The sequence below is a fragment of the Mastigoproctus giganteus genome, chromosome 11, assembly GCF_048544385.1.
Source record: "Mastigoproctus giganteus isolate SK-2022 chromosome 11, ASM4854438v1, whole genome shotgun sequence".
Lineage (NCBI taxonomy): Eukaryota > Metazoa > Arthropoda > Arachnida > Uropygi > Thelyphonidae > Mastigoproctus > Mastigoproctus giganteus.
In genome coordinates, this window is record NC_143585.1 from 172,023,483 (window position 1) to 172,042,522 (window position 19,040).

General features: G+C 37.2%; 1 protein-coding gene across 1 annotated transcript in view; it reads right to left on the bottom strand.

The window, feature by feature from the left end:
- The window catches only part of Grip163 (gamma-tubulin complex component 6), a 916,232-nt gene that overhangs the window by 342,509 nt on the left and 554,683 nt on the right, over nucleotides 1-19,040 (bottom strand). The window contains exon 21 of the mRNA XM_090384619.1: nucleotides 11,229-11,363. Coding sequence (XP_090240745.1) covers nucleotides 11,229-11,363 — 135 coding nt within the window. The remainder of the gene's footprint in view (nucleotides 1-11,228; nucleotides 11,364-19,040) is intronic.

The following is a 19,040-nucleotide window of genomic DNA, read 5'->3' on the forward strand; positions in this document are numbered from 1 at the left end:
AAAGTAGAAAACTTGCTTCTTGTTCTAATGGGATGCGAGCATTCTGGTCTCTTGCAAAAGTTATTGGCCGCAACTTTTGCCCATCTCTGCTCCCAATTCTGTCAAACTAGATGGTTCTGTTGTCACTTTGGCCAAGGATAAATCTCACCTGCTAGCATTCCATTTTTCTTCCAACTCATGTATTAATGATCTTGGTAAAACACCTCCCACCATTCCCGACATGCTCCATTCAATGCCTCCTGTGGTCTTCCATCAAGAGTATGTCAAAAGGATTTGTACAAATCTTGATGCTAAGAAAGCTCCAGGTTCTGATGGTATTTCGACACTTGTTGTCAAAACCTGTGCTCCTGAACTTACTCCTGTTCTTTGTTGCCCCTTTTACTTTATTCTTCCAATGTTGTTTTTCCTTCTACTTGGAAATTTGCTCATATCCAGCCAGTTCTTAAAAAGGTGACAAATCCCTCCCATTCAATTATTGTCCCATTGCAATTACTTCAATTCTTTCTAAAGAAATGGAGAAATCAATTAACCGCCAAACTCTTAAACTACTTAGAAACCTTTCGTCTGACCAACGCTCACCAGTATGGATTCTGTCACTGTCGATCCACTGCTGATATTCTGGCTAATGTTAGTCATTTATGAACAAATTCAATGGAAAAGTTCAGTGAAACACAAGCAGTTGGTCTTGACACTTAAAAGCCTTTCGATCATGTTTGGCGTAACTGTCTTCTAGACAAGCTTCCATCTTATGGTTTGCCAACTGTTTTTTGTAATTGGTTATCCAGTGTTCTCTCTGATCACTCACCGAGGGTGATGGTAGATGGCTCTCTGTCTTCTAACTTCACCCCTAATGCCGATGTCCTCCAAGGTTCCGTTCTTTACCCCACTCTTTTCCTCTTGTATATTAATCACCTTCTTCTACTGATTGGAAATCCTATTCATAGTTTCGCCAATGATAGCACATTGCATTCCACTTTCCATTTTGAGAAACTTTGTCATGCTCAATCAACTTCAACTTCTCGAATATCTGCTACCAATTCCTTAAAGGCAAACTCCAGGTAATTCTCCACTGAGGCAAAAACAACTCATTTGAATTCAATCCTTCTAAAACTCAGTCTTGTCTTATATCTCACAAAAAGGATTCTTCTGCTCCTATGCTTACCTTTGGTGACACTCCAATTTCTAGGCAAGATGATATATATCTCTTTTGGGGATTACCCTGACTTCTAATCTCTCTTGGCATAAGCACATTACAAATATTGCTTCCTCTGCATCTAAAAAACTTGGGTTTTCTCTTTCGCTCTTGGCATTACTTTTTTTCCAAACAGCTGTTCAGCTCTGTACAAATCACAAATCCGCTCTACCACGGAATAGTGTTCCCACATCTGGGACGGTGCCTCTCTTAGGCTTCTAGATTCCATTCAGAAGAGGGCAGTTAGGTTAATTAATGACTCCTCTCTAACAGAGTCTCTCCACTCGCTGTCTCATAGACATACTGTTTCTGCTGCATGCCTTTTCTTCAGATACTTCCATGGGCACTGTTCTTCTGAATTGGCTTCTATAATTCCCGCTCTCTTTTTCAAAGCAGTCTGAACAAATGCCGCCACCAAGAAACATCCATTTACTGTCCAACTTCAAACTCACAGTGTCAACTGTTTATCTTCCTCGTTTATTCATTCAACTGCTGTTTTGCGGAACAACCTTCCTTCATACGTATTTCCTGAAAATTACAGTCTACTGAATTTCAAGTCTAATGTCAACAAATATCTTCTTTCATTAACCCCGGGGGCTCACATCTGGTGAGTATGGGCTTGGCACACCCAGGGTCCTGAGCCGGATATCATCATTCTTCTCTTTCTTGGTGATTCCTTTCTCTCTCTCTCTCTCTCTCTCTCTCTCTCTCTCTCTCTCTCTCTCTCAGGGTAACTCGGGAATTTTTTTTTTTTTTTTTGGCTGGTGCAGCATAAGCCTCAGGCTTCCTTGCACCATATAGTAATAATAATAATAATAATAATAGTAATAATAATAATATAGTAATAATAATAATAATAATAAAATCTTCTCAATCTCCAACTCAAGCATGGTACTAAATTCTATAGGTTCTAATACCTCTCATGTTTGGGGTTTTTATAAAAAAAACATAACAAAATCGCAAAACCCTGATCTTTTTTGAAACTTATAATTCACAGCTGGAACTTGTAAATACAGTAAGCGCCCTCTTAGTAAGACTGCTTTGCTACCTCTTATTAATCTCACTCAGCACCCATTCTAACAGATCCACCTCTTTACTAAAATGAGGCTTCCAGACCTGTATTCAATACTGAAGATATTGACTAATTGTTGCTTTATATAGCAGAAGAATTATCCTTATTCCTGTTGGGAAAAATTGTTATATATCGTTGACAAAAATTCATAGGCTATCCTAGCAACCAATCTGCAAATCTTCAGAGTATTTCATGTGTAAATGCATAATTACACACACCAACGTATTTTTCGTTTTCTACTACCATAAATGTGGCACCTTCCAATTGGCATGTTATTCTGGAATTACTGCTGCCCATACGCGTATTATCTTGCATTTATTAAAGTTGCCATTTTTCAGCCCATCTTCCTTTTCTAGCATCTTATTGCAGTAGTCACCTTAATTCCTTTTTATTAACCAACTGGCCAACCTTTGCATCATCTGCAAAATTAAACATTTAACTTGATGTGTCTTCATCAATATCAGTAATAAATACTGAAAACCGTAAGGGGCTTTCATCACTGAATAGTGAGTGACTCCACTAATACCATTAGTCCAAGAAGAGCAGTGGCCCCATTGATAACCACTCTGTCTTTGCCTACTCAACCACTTCACCCCTTCATCCATAACAGTAAGTTGCCACATTGCTCCAATTCGTACAGTAGTCTTTCCCATTAAATATGTGTCCTATGAAACTCAGAGGTATTTCAGAAGTTTCACTGGCTGTTTTGATGATGCTGTGTTGCCCTAAGCTTCATGCTGTAATCCTAGCCGATTCTCTTTCTTCAGTTAATGGTGGATCTGGCTCTGCAGGGTGGTGGTATTTGCTGAATTGGGATGTTCCTTACTTTGGTGATGACAGCTATGAGGGCTAGTACACTGTTCTTGAAAATGTGGACCATTTTCTAATCAGGTGATTGAAGGACATGGTTATGTATGTAAGAAGGTTTGTTTGTTTGTTTATTATTTGGTTTTTAGGACCATTAGTAACTAAGACCATATTGCTCCGGGATATGCGGTGATCATTCCCGGACCTTTCCACATCCTCTGTATTTGGTGGTGACGGGCTCGAACCCTGGTCTAGCATTAGCATTAGTAGAGGCATATGATGCAAGAAAGCAAGCTTATTCAGCATCAGCCAAAAAAAAAAAAAAAAAAACAACCACTACTCCCATTTCACCCCTCCGTTGGTTCGAAATACCTGTCCAGCTGAGCCTTAAATTTGTTTAGGCTATCAACTTCAACAACAAGTGATGGGAGTCTATTCCACAAACCAACTGCCCACTGGCTAAAGGCAAATTTCCGCACATCTATCCGACATCCGTCCTTCCTCAATTTGAATTTATGCCCTCTCAGGTGATTATTCTGAGCAAGTGGAAGAATCCCATCGGCATTGAGCATGCTCAAGCCATTCAAAGCCTTATACACCTCTATCAGATCACCTCGCCGATGCCTAGTCTCCAGGCTCTGTAATTTGCAAAACTTAAGCCTTTCTTCGTAAGAGCAACCCTTTGTTCCATTCACTAATCTTGCTGCCCTTCTCTGTACTCATTCCAGCAGCTCTACATCCTTCTTGAAATGAGGCCTCCAGACCTGTATACAGTACTCAAGGTGTGGCCTGACCAATGCCTTATACAAGGGAATAATCACATCCCTGTCCCTGCTAGAAAAATTCCTGTATATCATTGACAAGACACCATGGGCTACTCTTGCAGCTCGTCTGCACTGCTCAGAGAACTTCATATCTGCCTGCACAATTACCTCCAGGTCCTTTTCATTCTCTACCACTGTCAGCGTAGTACCACAGAGTTGATATGTTGATCTGGGTTTCCCATATGTAGTACTTTACATTTGTCAATGTTAAACTTCATTTGCCACCTCTCAGCTAATCAAGAAGCGTGTGCTACGCACTGCTGCTCCTTCCCACCTGGCTACGGAGGCGCCTATTTAAGGACTAAACTGATTAAAATATACATTGCATATTGTAATAACATAATTTAGAAATTTATAACTGAACATTATGGTGTCATCATTTGTAGGAATTGGAACAGATATACAAATATAAATTATATCTTAAGATGCCCACAATAGGGAACTAATTCTAGACAGTCCTCCCATCTTTATACCTAACACAATGAAGCCAAGAAGATAAGAGTCCAGAAAAAGAAACCTGACCTTTCCCCAGCAGTCTCTCCTCTTGGCTTAGCTGTGTCAGGTATCATGATGGAATCTGTGTAATATTTATTCCACACTTAATGATGTAATTTCATATTGTATATCTATTCCAATTCTGACAGATGATTGAATCAGTGTTATCAAATGCAGGTTTCTTGTAATGTTCTGTTATTAATTAATTGAATTTTCAAATTATTTTGTTATAATGCAGGGCGCTATATATTTTAATCAAATGTGAATCCATGTTGTTATTGATAAGCAGCTCTGTGTAGCAGTTGTTGATGTTTGGCAGTGCTCTAATATAAATGGTTCCATGTAGAGCTTGTGAATATGATGTTCACTTAGACCCTGTGTTACATGCAGGGTGTAAGAACATCAAATGACATGGGCAAGTTATCTGGATTGATGCCCTTGATTTTTACCAGAAGATTTTTGTGTTCTTTAGCAGCCTTTGGTTATCAGGAATAACTGGGGGGGGGGGGAAGAGAGTTTGGTTTGGTTTGGTTTGGTTTTATTGGCGCATTAGCATCTAAGGCTATAATGCGCCAAGACCAGGGGGAAGAGAGAGAGAGAAAGAAAGAGAGAGAGAGAGAACTTTCACTAACTATGCAGCAGTGGCTGTCAGAGATACAATTTGCTGCTGATGTTAGGTTTGGTGGGGAAATCCTCCTCTAATGCCATCAAACACAAATGGTAGTTCAGGGCTGGTTTAATTGGGCAAATATTTTTTCATTTTTATTTTCAGAGAAAAGCTTTTTGAGTTTCATTCTAGTTTTGTTCTGTACTGTTCAATGTGATCTTTTTGGATTCTGGAATAAGTTTCTTAATCCTCCAGTAGTACTCCCAACTTGGAATCATAGTCTCTGCTGTTTCAAACTATCACTGAGTTCCCTTTATCAGCTTTGCTAATAATGATGAATTGAATGATGATAAAGCTGCAGCATCTCCCTGGGGCTGTCTTTCCTATATGTTCTGTTGTAGTTTGTGCAGCATTCCTGTAACTTCCAGGTTGCTTGAGAGTTGGTCATGAATCTTATGGAAACTTGTGTTATGTGGGCTAGGACCTCCAGATATGGTAGTTTGTTGGATGTAGGATTGAACTTAGCCAGTGGGTGTTTGATAGCTGGAACAAACTTCCATCTGTTGTAGTGGAAGTCAATGACTTAAATAAGTTCAAGGCAGAACTAGACAAACATTTGGAGTAATTGGATGGGTGAATGGGAAGGTTTTTTTTTTTTTTTTTTGGCTGATGCTATATAAGTTTGCTTTCTTGCATCATATGCCTCTACTAATGCTAATGCTAACTTCAGACTCAAGTTATCTCTCCCTGGGCCAGACGATGCTTTATAATTGTTATCACCAAACTAGGGGCATCCCAATTCAACAAACACTACGCACTCTGTAGACTGAATTACACTGAAAACTACATTAAAATAATTAATAAAATCACAGTGCAAAAGCTGCAATGAGCCTTTAGGCTGGGAGCAGCATATGAGATCAAACACAAACAGCCAATGCAACTTTCCTGAAGAATACTGATTTTCACGGGCAGCATCTCTAGTAGTTGGGCTTTTCAAACTCCCTACTAAACTCCACATCTTTTAACTTCAGCTGTCTGTTAATGTGAAATTTCGACTGCCTCTCCCAGCCTTATCTCCAGCATTCACTTTAAAGCTTAAGTGTTCATTAAACAACAATTAGTAACGTGTGATTTTGGAGCAGACATGCAGAATTGGTGTAACTTTGAGCAGTTTATCTTCAGCCTTTTGTGATGAAGATTGCACTGAACTTCCTTATTTGCAACCATGCAACTTTTTAATATCATTAATCTTTATATTTATGTGTATATGTAAAAAAAAGTTGTGTGTACATATAATTATATATATATCTGTGTTCATCTTGGTGGAAGTGGAATAGCCATGTAATCTAAGAAATATCAGATTCAGGTAATTATTGATATCTTTCACTTTATCTGTCATGCATAAGTGCCTGCATGTGGATATAGGATTCCCTGTAATAACATCAGATGTGCGGAAATTTGCCTTTAGCCAGCGGGTGGTTGGTAGGTGGAACAGACTTCCATCTCTTGTCATGGAAGTTGATAGCCTAAATAAGTTTAAGGCTCAGCTGGACAGGTATTTCGAACGAACAGATGGGTGAAGTGGAAGTGGTTATTTTATATTTATTTATTTTACTTTTTTTTTTTTTTTGGCTGATGCTGCATAAGCTTGCTTTCTTGCATCAAATGCCTCTACTAATGCTAATGCTAATGCTAACAGTCTTCCACTACTATAATAAATAACTGACACAGAGTTCCAAATGCCTCCAACTACATGAAATCATTCAAATCAGAAGAAACAAGCAAACTCATTACTTTGGAAAGTCTGTTCACAGACTTTCTACATCATCCATTTTCAATCCACTGCAGGATGAAGGCCTCTCCAGCAAATTTCCAGTTCCTTCTGTTTTGTGCAATGGCCATCCATTTACTACCCACAAACTGATGAATTTCATCTGTCCATCTCCGCCGTGGTCTTCCAGGTTTTCTTCTAGTTCCTCTTGGGAACTAGAAGAAAATTCATTCCATTTGCTGTGTAGTTCTCAGCTTCTCTTCCATTCTTTTGGTGAGTGTCCAAGTTTCACTACCATAAGTCATGGTGGGGGAAGTATACATTGGTTCATTATTTTACGTTTCAGACAAATTGGGATATTGCTCCTCAGTATGTGACTATATTTCCTGAATGCTATCCATCCAAAATTTATTCTTCTCTTGACCTCCAGCCATTTATCATTATTACAGCTAATGACTTGTCCCAGATATATATATGACTCCATATTTTCAATTACTGCTCCTTCAATCATTATATTCCTTTCTGTGGCATACTTTTTCATCATTACTTTTGTTTGTTTGAGCCGTATTCATCTTTAGTCCAAAATCCTTACTAACTCTGCATAACTGATTAAGATTTTCCTCTAATTCTTTGGGATCATGGCTTATGACCACAATATTGTCTGCAAATTGTAAATGGTTTAGGTACTCTCCATTCGCATTGACTCCTTTCAGTCAATCGACCAATCTAATCTTCTGAAAGTTTCCTCAAGGGCAGCAGTAAACAACTTTGGAGATATTGTGTCTCCTTCTCAAACTCCTTTCTCAATTTTAAATTTACTACTGTCTTTGTCTAGTCTAATAAAGGAGGTAGCATTCTCATATATTTTCTACAAAATCATAATATATCTGGTATCTATACATTGTCTTTCCAGTGCCCGAAACATTGCCTTATGCTGTATGGAATCAAATGCCTTTTCATAATCCACAAATGCCAGGCATAATGGTGTTTTATATTCATTTGTTTTCTCCATTAGCTGTGACATTACGTGAAGGTGATCCATAGTTGAGAATCCTGTCCTAAAGCCAGCTTGCTCTTTCGGTTGATTCTCATCAAGTATTCTTTCTAATCTGTTAGTAATGACCCTTGTGAACAACTTGTAGATGTGGGATAACAAACTAATTGGTCTATAATTTCCAATTTCTGATTTATCTCCTTTCTTATGCAGCAAAACTATGATTGCATTATTCCACTCCTTAGGCATCACACCTTTTCTAATGCATTTTGTGAATGACACAAAAACTTGCCAGTTTTTGTGTCATGTCTCTTCCTCTCAATTTTAAAAACTCTACAGTAACTTCATCTTCCCCTGGGGCTTTCTGATTCTTCATTTTCTTCAACGCATGTTCAACCTCATCAGGAAGGATATCAGGTATATTGTATGTGTTACTAATTTGCGATCCATCTTCCCCACTGCTGGCATCATTCCCTCGCTTCTTGTATCTCTTTATAGTAGTCTTCTGCTATTTGAATTATGCCTTCTCTGCTATATATAAGTACACCATCGCTATTCTTCAGTTTCAGTATCATTTGTCTTTTTGTATTACTGCTCATGGTTTCTGATTTAAATCATTTGTTTTCCCTTAATGCTTGTTCTACTTTTCTTGTGTTAAATTTTCTAATGTCCTCTCTGAATCTCTTTCTAATAACTCAGGCTTTGCATAACTCAGTACACTCAACTTTCTCCTTGTCAGTGTTTTTTTTCCTCTTCATTTGTCATCTTCGGTTCATCATGACAAGTGTTTTTTGATTAATTTTTTTATTCTTTGGATTTCTTTTTACCTATAGGTTTCTTGGGCTTTATCACTTTCGGAAAGTTGTAATATTCCTCATCGGTATCTTGGCCCTGAGCAGTCTGCAGAAGCTCAAACTTGTTCTTAAGTTCCAGTACATACTGCTTTTTTCCCTCTTCTGTTATCTCGAAGACCATATTATTTACTCGAGTCAGTCTTTTCCTTTCTTTTCTATATCAGTGAGAGTAATGTACCTAATCAGATGGCTTGGCTCTTTTCTAGAATCACATTTAACAGAAGTTTGTGATTCTGAATTTCTTTTTCTTGTGGAATTCATTATTTTCTTCTTCTAAAACTTTTTTTTTTGTTCATGAATTAGCATGACACACTAGTGATTGTGCTTTTGGTATCTTTTCAGAGGTACCCAACTGAAAAATTTGGTAATGCTGGAAAGTACTGATACAACTTTTCTCACTACTTCAAACTACTTTTTTTAATATATATATATATATATATATATATATATATATATATATATCAACTTGTTATCTGAATTGATAACAAGGTTGTCACTACCGTTCTATCACCCTACTGAATCATTTATCCAGGAATAGCCAATGTATAGATATTTCAAATTTTTTTTATTTCAGTGACTCGAAACTGGTTACATCTATCTTTTCCTTAAATATATCTTTTCTTTTTCTTTGTAAATTGTAGTGAATGTCCACCAAATGTTCATCCACTTTCACAGCATGGCATACATCCCCCTTCAGGACACAAATTAATGAGATGACAAGGCCAGCCTATTACCACCAAATGCTCAATCTCATCTTTTAATACTGCTGCTACAGTTTGTGCCTACCATAACACAAACATTATAAAAAATAAGAAGCTATAATTTTTAAGGGTGCCTCCATAGCCAGGTGGGCAGAAGCAGCAGTGCGTAGCACATGCTTCTTGATTAGACCGGGGTTCGAGCCGGTGACCACCAAATACAGAGGATGTGGAAAGGTCAGGGAATGACCACCGCATATCCCCGGAGCAATATGGCCTTAGTTGCTAATGCTCCTAAAAACCAAATAACAACAACAACAAATTGTAGAGAAAAAAAGAAATTCAAATATGTGTAGTTTTTAATGCAGCATTGTTATATAAGACTTGTGAACACAGAGACAGAATAAAATGTAATGCATTGCATTTATTAACTAACTTGTCTAACAAAATAATCAGAAATTCATAGACTTTTTAAATACTCTGTATTTAATTTTTTTTGTGAAAAAGATGGAGAGCATTATGTTACGACAGTAAAAGAGAAGGGGGATGAAAAAAGAGCAAATTTACTACTGTGTAGTAAATTTGGAGGGACACACAAACACAGAGATTCCTCATTATCCAAGTCCCTACCTTGTAACTTTGGAGTTATAAAGTATTAATAAATTATGCATTATCCAAGTTACTTGGATAATGCATCACTTATTAACACTTTATAACTCCTTATAACTGGTTTGTAGGAATATTATAACTGGTTTGAAGGAATTTAACTTTTTTTTTGGAAAATTAATGGCCAAAACTGACATGATCAATGATAATAATGTGGAAGATTTCTACAAGGTATTTGATATTTTTGACTGTGCTGAAATTAAATGAACAAACTTGGAGGGAATTTTCCATTCATTTGATGAACAATATTATATCATGATAGTTGTCAAGCCTTGAAGAATTCTATGGTAATCACAGACAAACAGAAATCACAAATCTTGCAAAAGATGCGGGATTCCATGAAGTTGAAGAAAATGATAACAAAGAATTGTTCAAATCACCTACAATGCCAATAAAAAATGAGGATCCAGCAGAGTTGAACCAGTTAACTGTTTATATCAAAGAAGTCCTAAAGAAAAGAATCAAAATTACGAAAGACATTCTGAAAAGTGATGAAGCTCTTGAGTATTTCTGTGAAAATAGTGACCCACTCTATGATCACACTAAGAATGTTAAACATGATATAAAAAATATTTATTGTGCTCTCACAATTTTATTTGAAAAATTATGACTCAGAAAATACAGCACTTGATTCATTCTTCCTGTTACATTATTTATTGCATATTGCATTCAGATTCAAATTTTTAGGTAAGATACCTGAAATGCTAAAAATGATACATGCTTAATAAAGTTTTTCTTATTATTGTTAGTACCAGAAATGTATTATGTAAATAGAATTAAGGTCTGAATTCGTACATATTTTCTTCAAGTATTTTCTTGTGGGAATGTGGTCAGCTTTAAGTAGTTTATTCACTTTAAACCCCGGGGGCTCACATCTGGTGAGTATGGGCTTGGCACACCCAGGGTCCTGAGCTGGATATCATCATTCTTCTCTTTCTTGATGATTCCTTTTTACTCTCTCTCTCTCTCTCTCTCTCTCTCTCTCTCTCTCTCTCTCTCTCTCTCTCTCTCTCTCTCTCTCTCTCTCCGGGAATTTTTTTTTTGCTGGTTCAGCATAAGCTTCCTTGAACCATATGGCTAATAATAATAATAATAATAAATGGTCTTTTCTTGGTACCATCACCCTCAAATAATGAGGACCCACATATTCATTTATATGTAATTTATAATATATTTGTATAATTTGCTTATACCTTATAATTTGTAAATGGTGAGAAAATCATGCTAAGAAATATAATGAAAACTTACCTAAATTACTGAATATTTTCTCAAAATGGTATGCACAGGAAGATGACAGTTCAGCTACATCTTGTAGTATGATATCTTCCAACTTTTCACTCAAATTTCTCTTCTCTTTATTTCCTTCTTCCAGAACAGTTTGGTCTGGAATAAGAAAGAAATTAATAGTATTAATTAATAAAAAATAATAACAATTTAACCAATTAATAAAATTATATTCATAAGATTTAACAAGTATAATATACGAAAATATACTGTACATTCATCTCAAGTTCATTAAACAGAAAAACAAGTTACAGTATAAAATCAAAATTTAAGTGATCTCGAGTTTCAGGCTAGTAAACTTAATATATAAGCTCACAAACATGATCTCATTAAGAATTTTATGTACCAAAATATATATCTCTAATGCAACAAAAGTAGGACAGAAATTGTTAATGTAACATATACAGAGAAGAATATATGGACCTAAAAATATGTTAATTATTAAGAATATTTTATTATTTTATTTCATTGATTTTATTATTTTTATTTATTGTATAAGGTGGTCTCAGATAACTTCTGACAACCTGCTGTATTTACAATATCATAGAGATAAAAGTCAGTAAAAAAAAAGAAAAAAAAGTTCTATGTCTTTATCAAGAATGTAATTCTCTCAGATATTACATTCTAGAATTTGTCAAGGGTTTAGATACCTGCAGTTAGTGCATTATTAACCAGTACTTATGTTAAATTCTGAGAAGTTTCTTGATAGGAAAAAAAAAACAAAAACAAAACAAAAAAAAAGGTTTTTTACTAATATTTGTATCATTTACAGGAAGAATATTGACATTCAATTGGTAGCAAAGTTTCAGGATTTTTTTATGAATCACATCGTTAGACTTAAGTGGGGCTGCTGCAAGTTAGTTAACACTCAGGTAATAACTGCACTACATTTCCTGTGTATTACCAAATAGTAATACACAATTTATTTTTTAAAAAAAGAGGGAAAAAGCAATAGCTTTTATGCATGAACTGAACATACTTTACTTGCATACACCATATTGCTCATTCATTCCTCCAATCAGCACACAGTAACATACATAATATCCAGGGTTTCAGTTACAATATATGGTATGTGGATAGCTTATGTCAGGAGTCCCCAAACTTAGAGAAGCAGGCCACATATGAATTTTTGACTGGTCGGAGAAAATTCATAATTATTGAAAACCATATTCAATCATATTTATGTAGAGAAACAAAATTTTATATTTACCAATATCTACAGATTCAAAAATAAATCAATGGATATGTAATATAAAACATACCAGATTTTTTTTTATATTGAATTTTAATTACTAGTTATTTCTTGCAATAATCACAAAAATACAGTTAGAAACACAATAAAATTATAATTAATGCATGAATGTGGTTGTAGAGTGTGACTGAATTTCATAAAATTGAGTTTTAAATTACTATTTCCAATTCTTAAAAATCATGTAAATGCGGGTCAGTTAGATGTATCGTATTTTTGATTTTACATATTTCATTTTTGAAAAGTTCTGCTCACATACGTATGTATTGTGATATCAATTTATTCCAAAAATTGATGTAACCTTTCTTGAAAAATTTTTGATAATATGACACAGATAATGTTGAATAAAATTGAATTAGAATTTCATTTTTATATATTGTCTTCAGTGCATCATTAACTTGAAGATCTACCAACTCTAATTGTAAATTCTCATCAACTTGTTCCTTGTTTCCAAGTTTGGTCCTTGAGGTTGTCACAGACATTCTCTCAGATATGCCAGACAAGTTGTACTTGCTACCTGGGAGTCTAAAACGCTGATAGAACTGATATTCGGAAGACACTCAAGTCAAGTGGACCCAATTTCGGCGAAGTCTGGACGGTCTGTGACAGCCAAATCCTCTGCTTGCACCTTCACGATGGTGGGACTGTTAGTAATCCTGGGTATAACATCCAAGCACAAGTACATGCTGGGTGACCACCCAGGTGTGAACCAACGTAAGCAGGGGTCGAGGTGTGGTGCCCACACCACAGGGAGGAACGCAGCCCCTCTATGTTACCAGGCAGTACTAGGTGGTAGATGACCCTCATCAACTGGTGAAATACCACCACTTTGCTTATTGGAGGCTTGAAGTGGTAGAACCCATGTTTAGTCTTTAGAGCTAAGTTCCGGTCAACCCTTCCCTATCTCTTCCATCATGCAGTATGATTGATGACCTTTGAGGTTATGATGAACGTCGTGGCGAGATCCAATATTCCTTACATTTCGAGGGTACAGCTCTAAAACGGTGTTCGCAGGCCGGTCGCTAGTTAGTACACCGGACTGAACCCATTGTAACTCTCTAGGAGGCTTCCGGATCAGTTAGTGTATAATCTTGCTACCTCTACTCTACCAGATAGTGACTGGAGGGAGTCTGAGTAATGTGTATGCAGGGAGCATTGTCGAGGCCACGTTATGTCAACGATCTGGGTACATTCTTACCACGTATACGCCATATCCAAAAATTTCATTACTTCATACAGCAGGTCCCACCCACTTTTTCTTACTATTGAATACACCATGAATTATCAAACTAATAGAGCAAGCTTATTTGTGAAAAGATCTAAACCTCCCAAGCACTTCCTAATTAATTTCACAAATATACGTGGTCTCAATTCTAATCTCAATGATGTCCATTTCCACTTGCAGTCTGCCAAACCCCATGTACTTTTTCTGACAGAATCTCAGTTATTGGTTGATTCAAATACTGCTCATCTAAGATGCCCAAATTATTTGCTGTATGATTCCTTTGGCCTCAGAGGTGGTACTTGTGCATATGTCCGTTCTGATATTCCCTGTCAGAGACTTGGCGATTTGGAATCTCCTCTCTTTGATCTTCTCTGGCTTAAAATCTCTGTACCTCATTGTGTCAAATTCATCTGTTGTCTCTTCCGTTCTCCCAACTCCACTAATCACTTGGAGCTCTTTGACTTCCTCTCTTTGCAACTTGACTTTCTCTAGTCCAACTTTCCTAACAGTGAGGTAATTTTCCTTGGTGATTTTAATGTTCACAACTCCAGCTGGCTTCCGTTTTCTAGTCACACCGACCCAGCTGGTCGAGATGCTGAAGCTTTTGCAATTACTAATGACCTAGCATAGATTGTTCATTTACCTACAAGAATACTGGACAATCCTAATCCAGCCAATATGCTTGATTTTTTTCCGAACAATCCTAATACAGCCAATATGCTTGATTTTTTTCTCACAAACAACCCTTCTAAATACATGGTCGAAGTGAGAGATCCTTTAGGCACTTCAGATCACAACTTGGTGATTGTCTCTTCTCCAATGGAACCTTTATCTCATGGCTATTCCCAACCTCGTATTGTTTGGCATTACAAGAATGCAAAATGGGATGACCTGCGAGACTTCTTTTCTTCTTTTCCTTGGTTGGATTACTGTTTCAAAACTTCTGATGTCAATGTTTGCTCAGATCGTGTCAGTGAAATTATTCTTGCAGGAATGGAATCCTTTATCCCACCTCCACTTTAAAATCTCGTCCTTTATCTAAACCTTGGATTTCCAATAAATGTGCTAAGGCTGTTAAAGAGAAGAATGTTGCATATCGTAATTGGCTTGTTTCTAATTTTTCAGTTTCATTTTCTGCCTACACCAAAGCTCGCAACGATTGTAAACCAGTTATTAATCAGTCCAAACTAGAGTTTGAACAGGCTAAGAGTAGAAAACTTGCTTCTTGCCCTAATGGTAGCCGAGCATTCTGGTCTCTTGCCAAAGCTATTGGCCGCAACTTTTGCCCATCTCTGCTCCAACCTCTGTCCAAACCAGATGGTTCTGTTGTCACTTCAGCCAAGGATAAAGCTGATCTGCTAGCATCCCATTTTTCTTCCAGCTCATGTATTAATGATCTTGGTAAAACACATTCCACCATTCTCAACACGCTCCATTCAATGCCTCCTGTGGTCTTCCATCAAAAGGATATCAGAAGGATTTTGATGAATCTTGATGCTAAGAAAGCTCCAGGTCCTGATGGTATTTCTCCACTTGTTCTCAAAACCTGTGCTCCTGAACATACTCCTATTCTTTGCTGCCTTTTTTCACTTTCTTATTCCAAAGGTGTTTTTCCTTCTGCTTAGAAATTTGCTCATATCCAGCCAATTCCTAAAAAAACAGGGTGACAAATCCCTCCCATCCAATTATCGTCCCACTGCAATTACTTCTACTCTTTCTAAAGTAATGGAGAAATCAATTAACTGCCAACTCTTAAACTACCTAGAAACCTTCCGTCTGATCAACGATCGCCAGTATGGATTCCGTGAGTGTCGATCAACTGGTGATATTCTGGCTTATGTTACCCATTTATGGACTAATTCAATGGAAAGGTTCAGTGAAACACAAGTAGTTGCTCTTCACATCTCAAAGGCTTTTGATCGTGTTTGGCATAAACGTCTTCTAATCAAGCTTCCATCTTATGGTTTGCCAACTGTTTTTAGTAATTGGTTATCCAGTTTTCTCTCTGATCGCTCACTGAGGGTGATGGTAGATGGCTCTCTGTCTTCCAACTTCTCCACTAATGCCTGTGTCCCTCCAAGGTTCAGTTCTTTCCCCCACTCTTTTCCTCTTGTATAGTAATGACCTTCTTCCATTGACTGGAAATCCTATCCATAGTTTTGCCGATGATAGCACATTGCATTCCACTTTCCATTTTGAGAAACCTTGTCCTGCTCAATCAGCTTCAACTTCTTGAAAATCTGCTACCAATTCCTTAAATGCCGATTTTCAGGTAATTCTCCAGTGGGGCAAAGACAACTTAGTTGATTTCATACCTTCTAAAACTCAGTCTTGTATTATATCTCGCAAAAAGGATTCTTCTGCTCCTATGCTTATCTTTAGTGACACTCTGATTTCTAGGCAAAACGATATATCTCTTTTGGGGATTATCCTGACTTCTAATCTCTCTCTTGGCACAAGCACATTACAAATATTGCTTGATCTGCATCGAAAAAACTTGGTTTTCTCTTTCGCTCTCGGCGTTACTTTTCTTCCAAACAGCTGCTCACTCTGTACAAATCGCAAATCCGCCCTGCCATGGAATTTTGTTCCCACATCTGGGTTGGTGCCCCCAAAACCTCTCTCAGGCTTCTTGATTCCATTCAGAAGAGGGCAGTTAGGTTAATTAATGATTCATCTCTAACAGAGTCTCTCCACTCGCTGTCTCATAGATGTACTCTTTCTGCTGCATGCCTCTTCTACAGATACTTCCATAGGCATTGTTTTTCTGAATTGGCTTCTATAATTCCTGCTCTCTCTTTCAAAACAGTCCGAACACATGTCGCCACCAGCCAACATCCATTTACTGTTCAACTTCAAACTCACAGAACCAACTTTTCATCTTCCTTGTTTATTCATTCAACTACTGTTTTCTGGAACAACCTTTCCTCATACCTATTTCCTGAAAATTACAGTCTACAGAAGTTCAAGTTCAATGTCAACAAATATCTTCTTTCGTCTTCTCAACCTACACCCAAGCACGGTACTAAGTACTATAGGTTCTAATACCTCTCGTGTTTGGGGTTTACATAAAAAAAAAAAAAAAAAACTTCATTTACGGGTTAAAGGTGACAAGGCTCGAAGTGGTGGAATCTATGTTTAGTCTTCAAAACAAAGCTCTGGGAAATCCTCTCCCATCTCTTCCATCATACAATATGACTGATGTCATATTGTATGATGGAAGATTGGATCTCGCTATGACATCATAGCGAGATCCAATCTTCCTTACATTTCGAGGATACAGTTCTAAAACAGTGTACACAAGCCAGCTGCTAGATAGTCCAGCAAACCGAACCTATAGGCGGCTTCCTAATCAGCTAGCGTATAATTTCACTGCCTCTACACTGCCAGATAGTGACTGGAAGGAGGGCGAGTAGTGTGTATGCGGAGACGGGGCATTGTCGAGGCCATGTTATGTCAAGGAACTGGGTATATTCTGGATATGCCATGTGCATGCCATATCCAAAAATTGTGTTACTTTATACAGCATGTCCTTCCCTCCTTTTCTTACTACTGATTACACCATGAATTGTAAAAATAATAGAACAAACTTATCTGTGAAAAGATATAAACCTTCCAAACACTTCCTTCATTTCACAAATATATGTAGTCTTAGTTCTATTCTCAATGGTGACGATTTCTACTTACAGTCTGTCAAACCCCATGTAATTTTTCCTGACAAAATCCCTTTTACTGGTTGCTTCAAACACTGCCACTCTCAGACATGACTGAATTATTCGCTGTATAATTTCTTTTGCTTCAAAAGTGGTACTTATGTATATGTCTATTCTGATATTTCCTGTCACAGACAGTCATTTGGAATCTCCTCTTTTGCTCTTCTCTGGCTTAAGATCTCTCTAACACATTCTGTCAAATTTATCTGTTGCGTTCTTGTTCTAAAAAAAAAACTCCAGTACTCACTTAGAACTCTTTGACTTCCTCTCTCTGAAACGTGACTTTCTCCAGTCCAACTCTCCTATGAGTGAAATAATTTTCTTTGTTGATTTTAATGTTCACAACTCCAGCTGGCTTCCGTTTTCCAGTCACACAGATCCAACTGGTGAGATACTAAGGCTTTTGCAATTACTAATGACCTTGCACAGATTGTTCATTTACCTACCAGAATACCATAAAATTTTAACTATGCAGCAAACATGCTTGATTTTATTTGCCACAAACAACCCTTCTAAGTACATGGTCGAGGTGAGTGGTCCTCTAGGTACCTCAGTTGTTGTTGTTGTGTTTTCTGGTGCAAGAGCTACTTAGGCCATATTGCGCCTCCTAAATTAATTGAGTTACTTATGATAACTGCACGGTGGGCAGTTATAAACGGTCATACATTTTTATTTGTTTTATATACAAAAAGAATTCAGAGAGATTTGCTTCTTTACCTATTATGCTATTCAGAGAGAGAGGTTGCTGTAGATCTGAAATGAAAGTAAAGGTCATTCGTCAGGCATTGCTGAACAAGTTACATTCAAGGAGTATATGTTTTACTGTAAGTGGTTGCGAGCAGTGTGCACACTGCGGAGGATCATTTCCTGTAAGCAGATAGAGATGTGTGAGGTGAGTGTGACCTATATGAGTTCTGGCTAAGATTACTTCTTCTTTTCTGTTTTTCCGAAGGCTAGAAGTCCATAATTGTGGTTCAGGTTTTATTTGAAATAGCTTGTTATTTGTTTGCATTTTCCACAGAAGTGTCCATTGTTCCATAGATGTTCTCCGTATGTTATGTCTATAATCAGGATATGGGACTAGGTTATTTGTTGAGGATATGATGGAAGGATACTTAGCAGCACTGTCTGCACATTCGTTTCCTGGAATACCACTGTGGCCAGGGATCCATGAAAAGATAACAGTTTTCTGATGCTCATGAAGATGCATCAGCTTATGTTTTATGAACTTTAATAAAGGATTTTTAGGTGGGGAAGTCCTTTTCAAAACTAGAATAGCACTCCGTGAATCAGTATATATTATACTTTTATTTATTGACATTAGCGAGATGTTTTCCAGAGCAAGTTTAATGGCAAGGAGTTCAGCAGTGTAGCTGGTGCATTTGGTTGGAAGTGAAATTGAGACAGTTGTATTAGGGAAGATGGCAGCTGCACCTACTCGACTGTCAGACTTCGAACCATCAGTATAGATCTTAGTAAAGTGTGGGTACTTTTGTGAGTGAGCAACATGTAGTTGTTGGATGTTAATATCTGCTATAGAGCCTTTACCCCATTGCTCAAAGTATTCATCAGAAGAAAGTGTAAAGTTA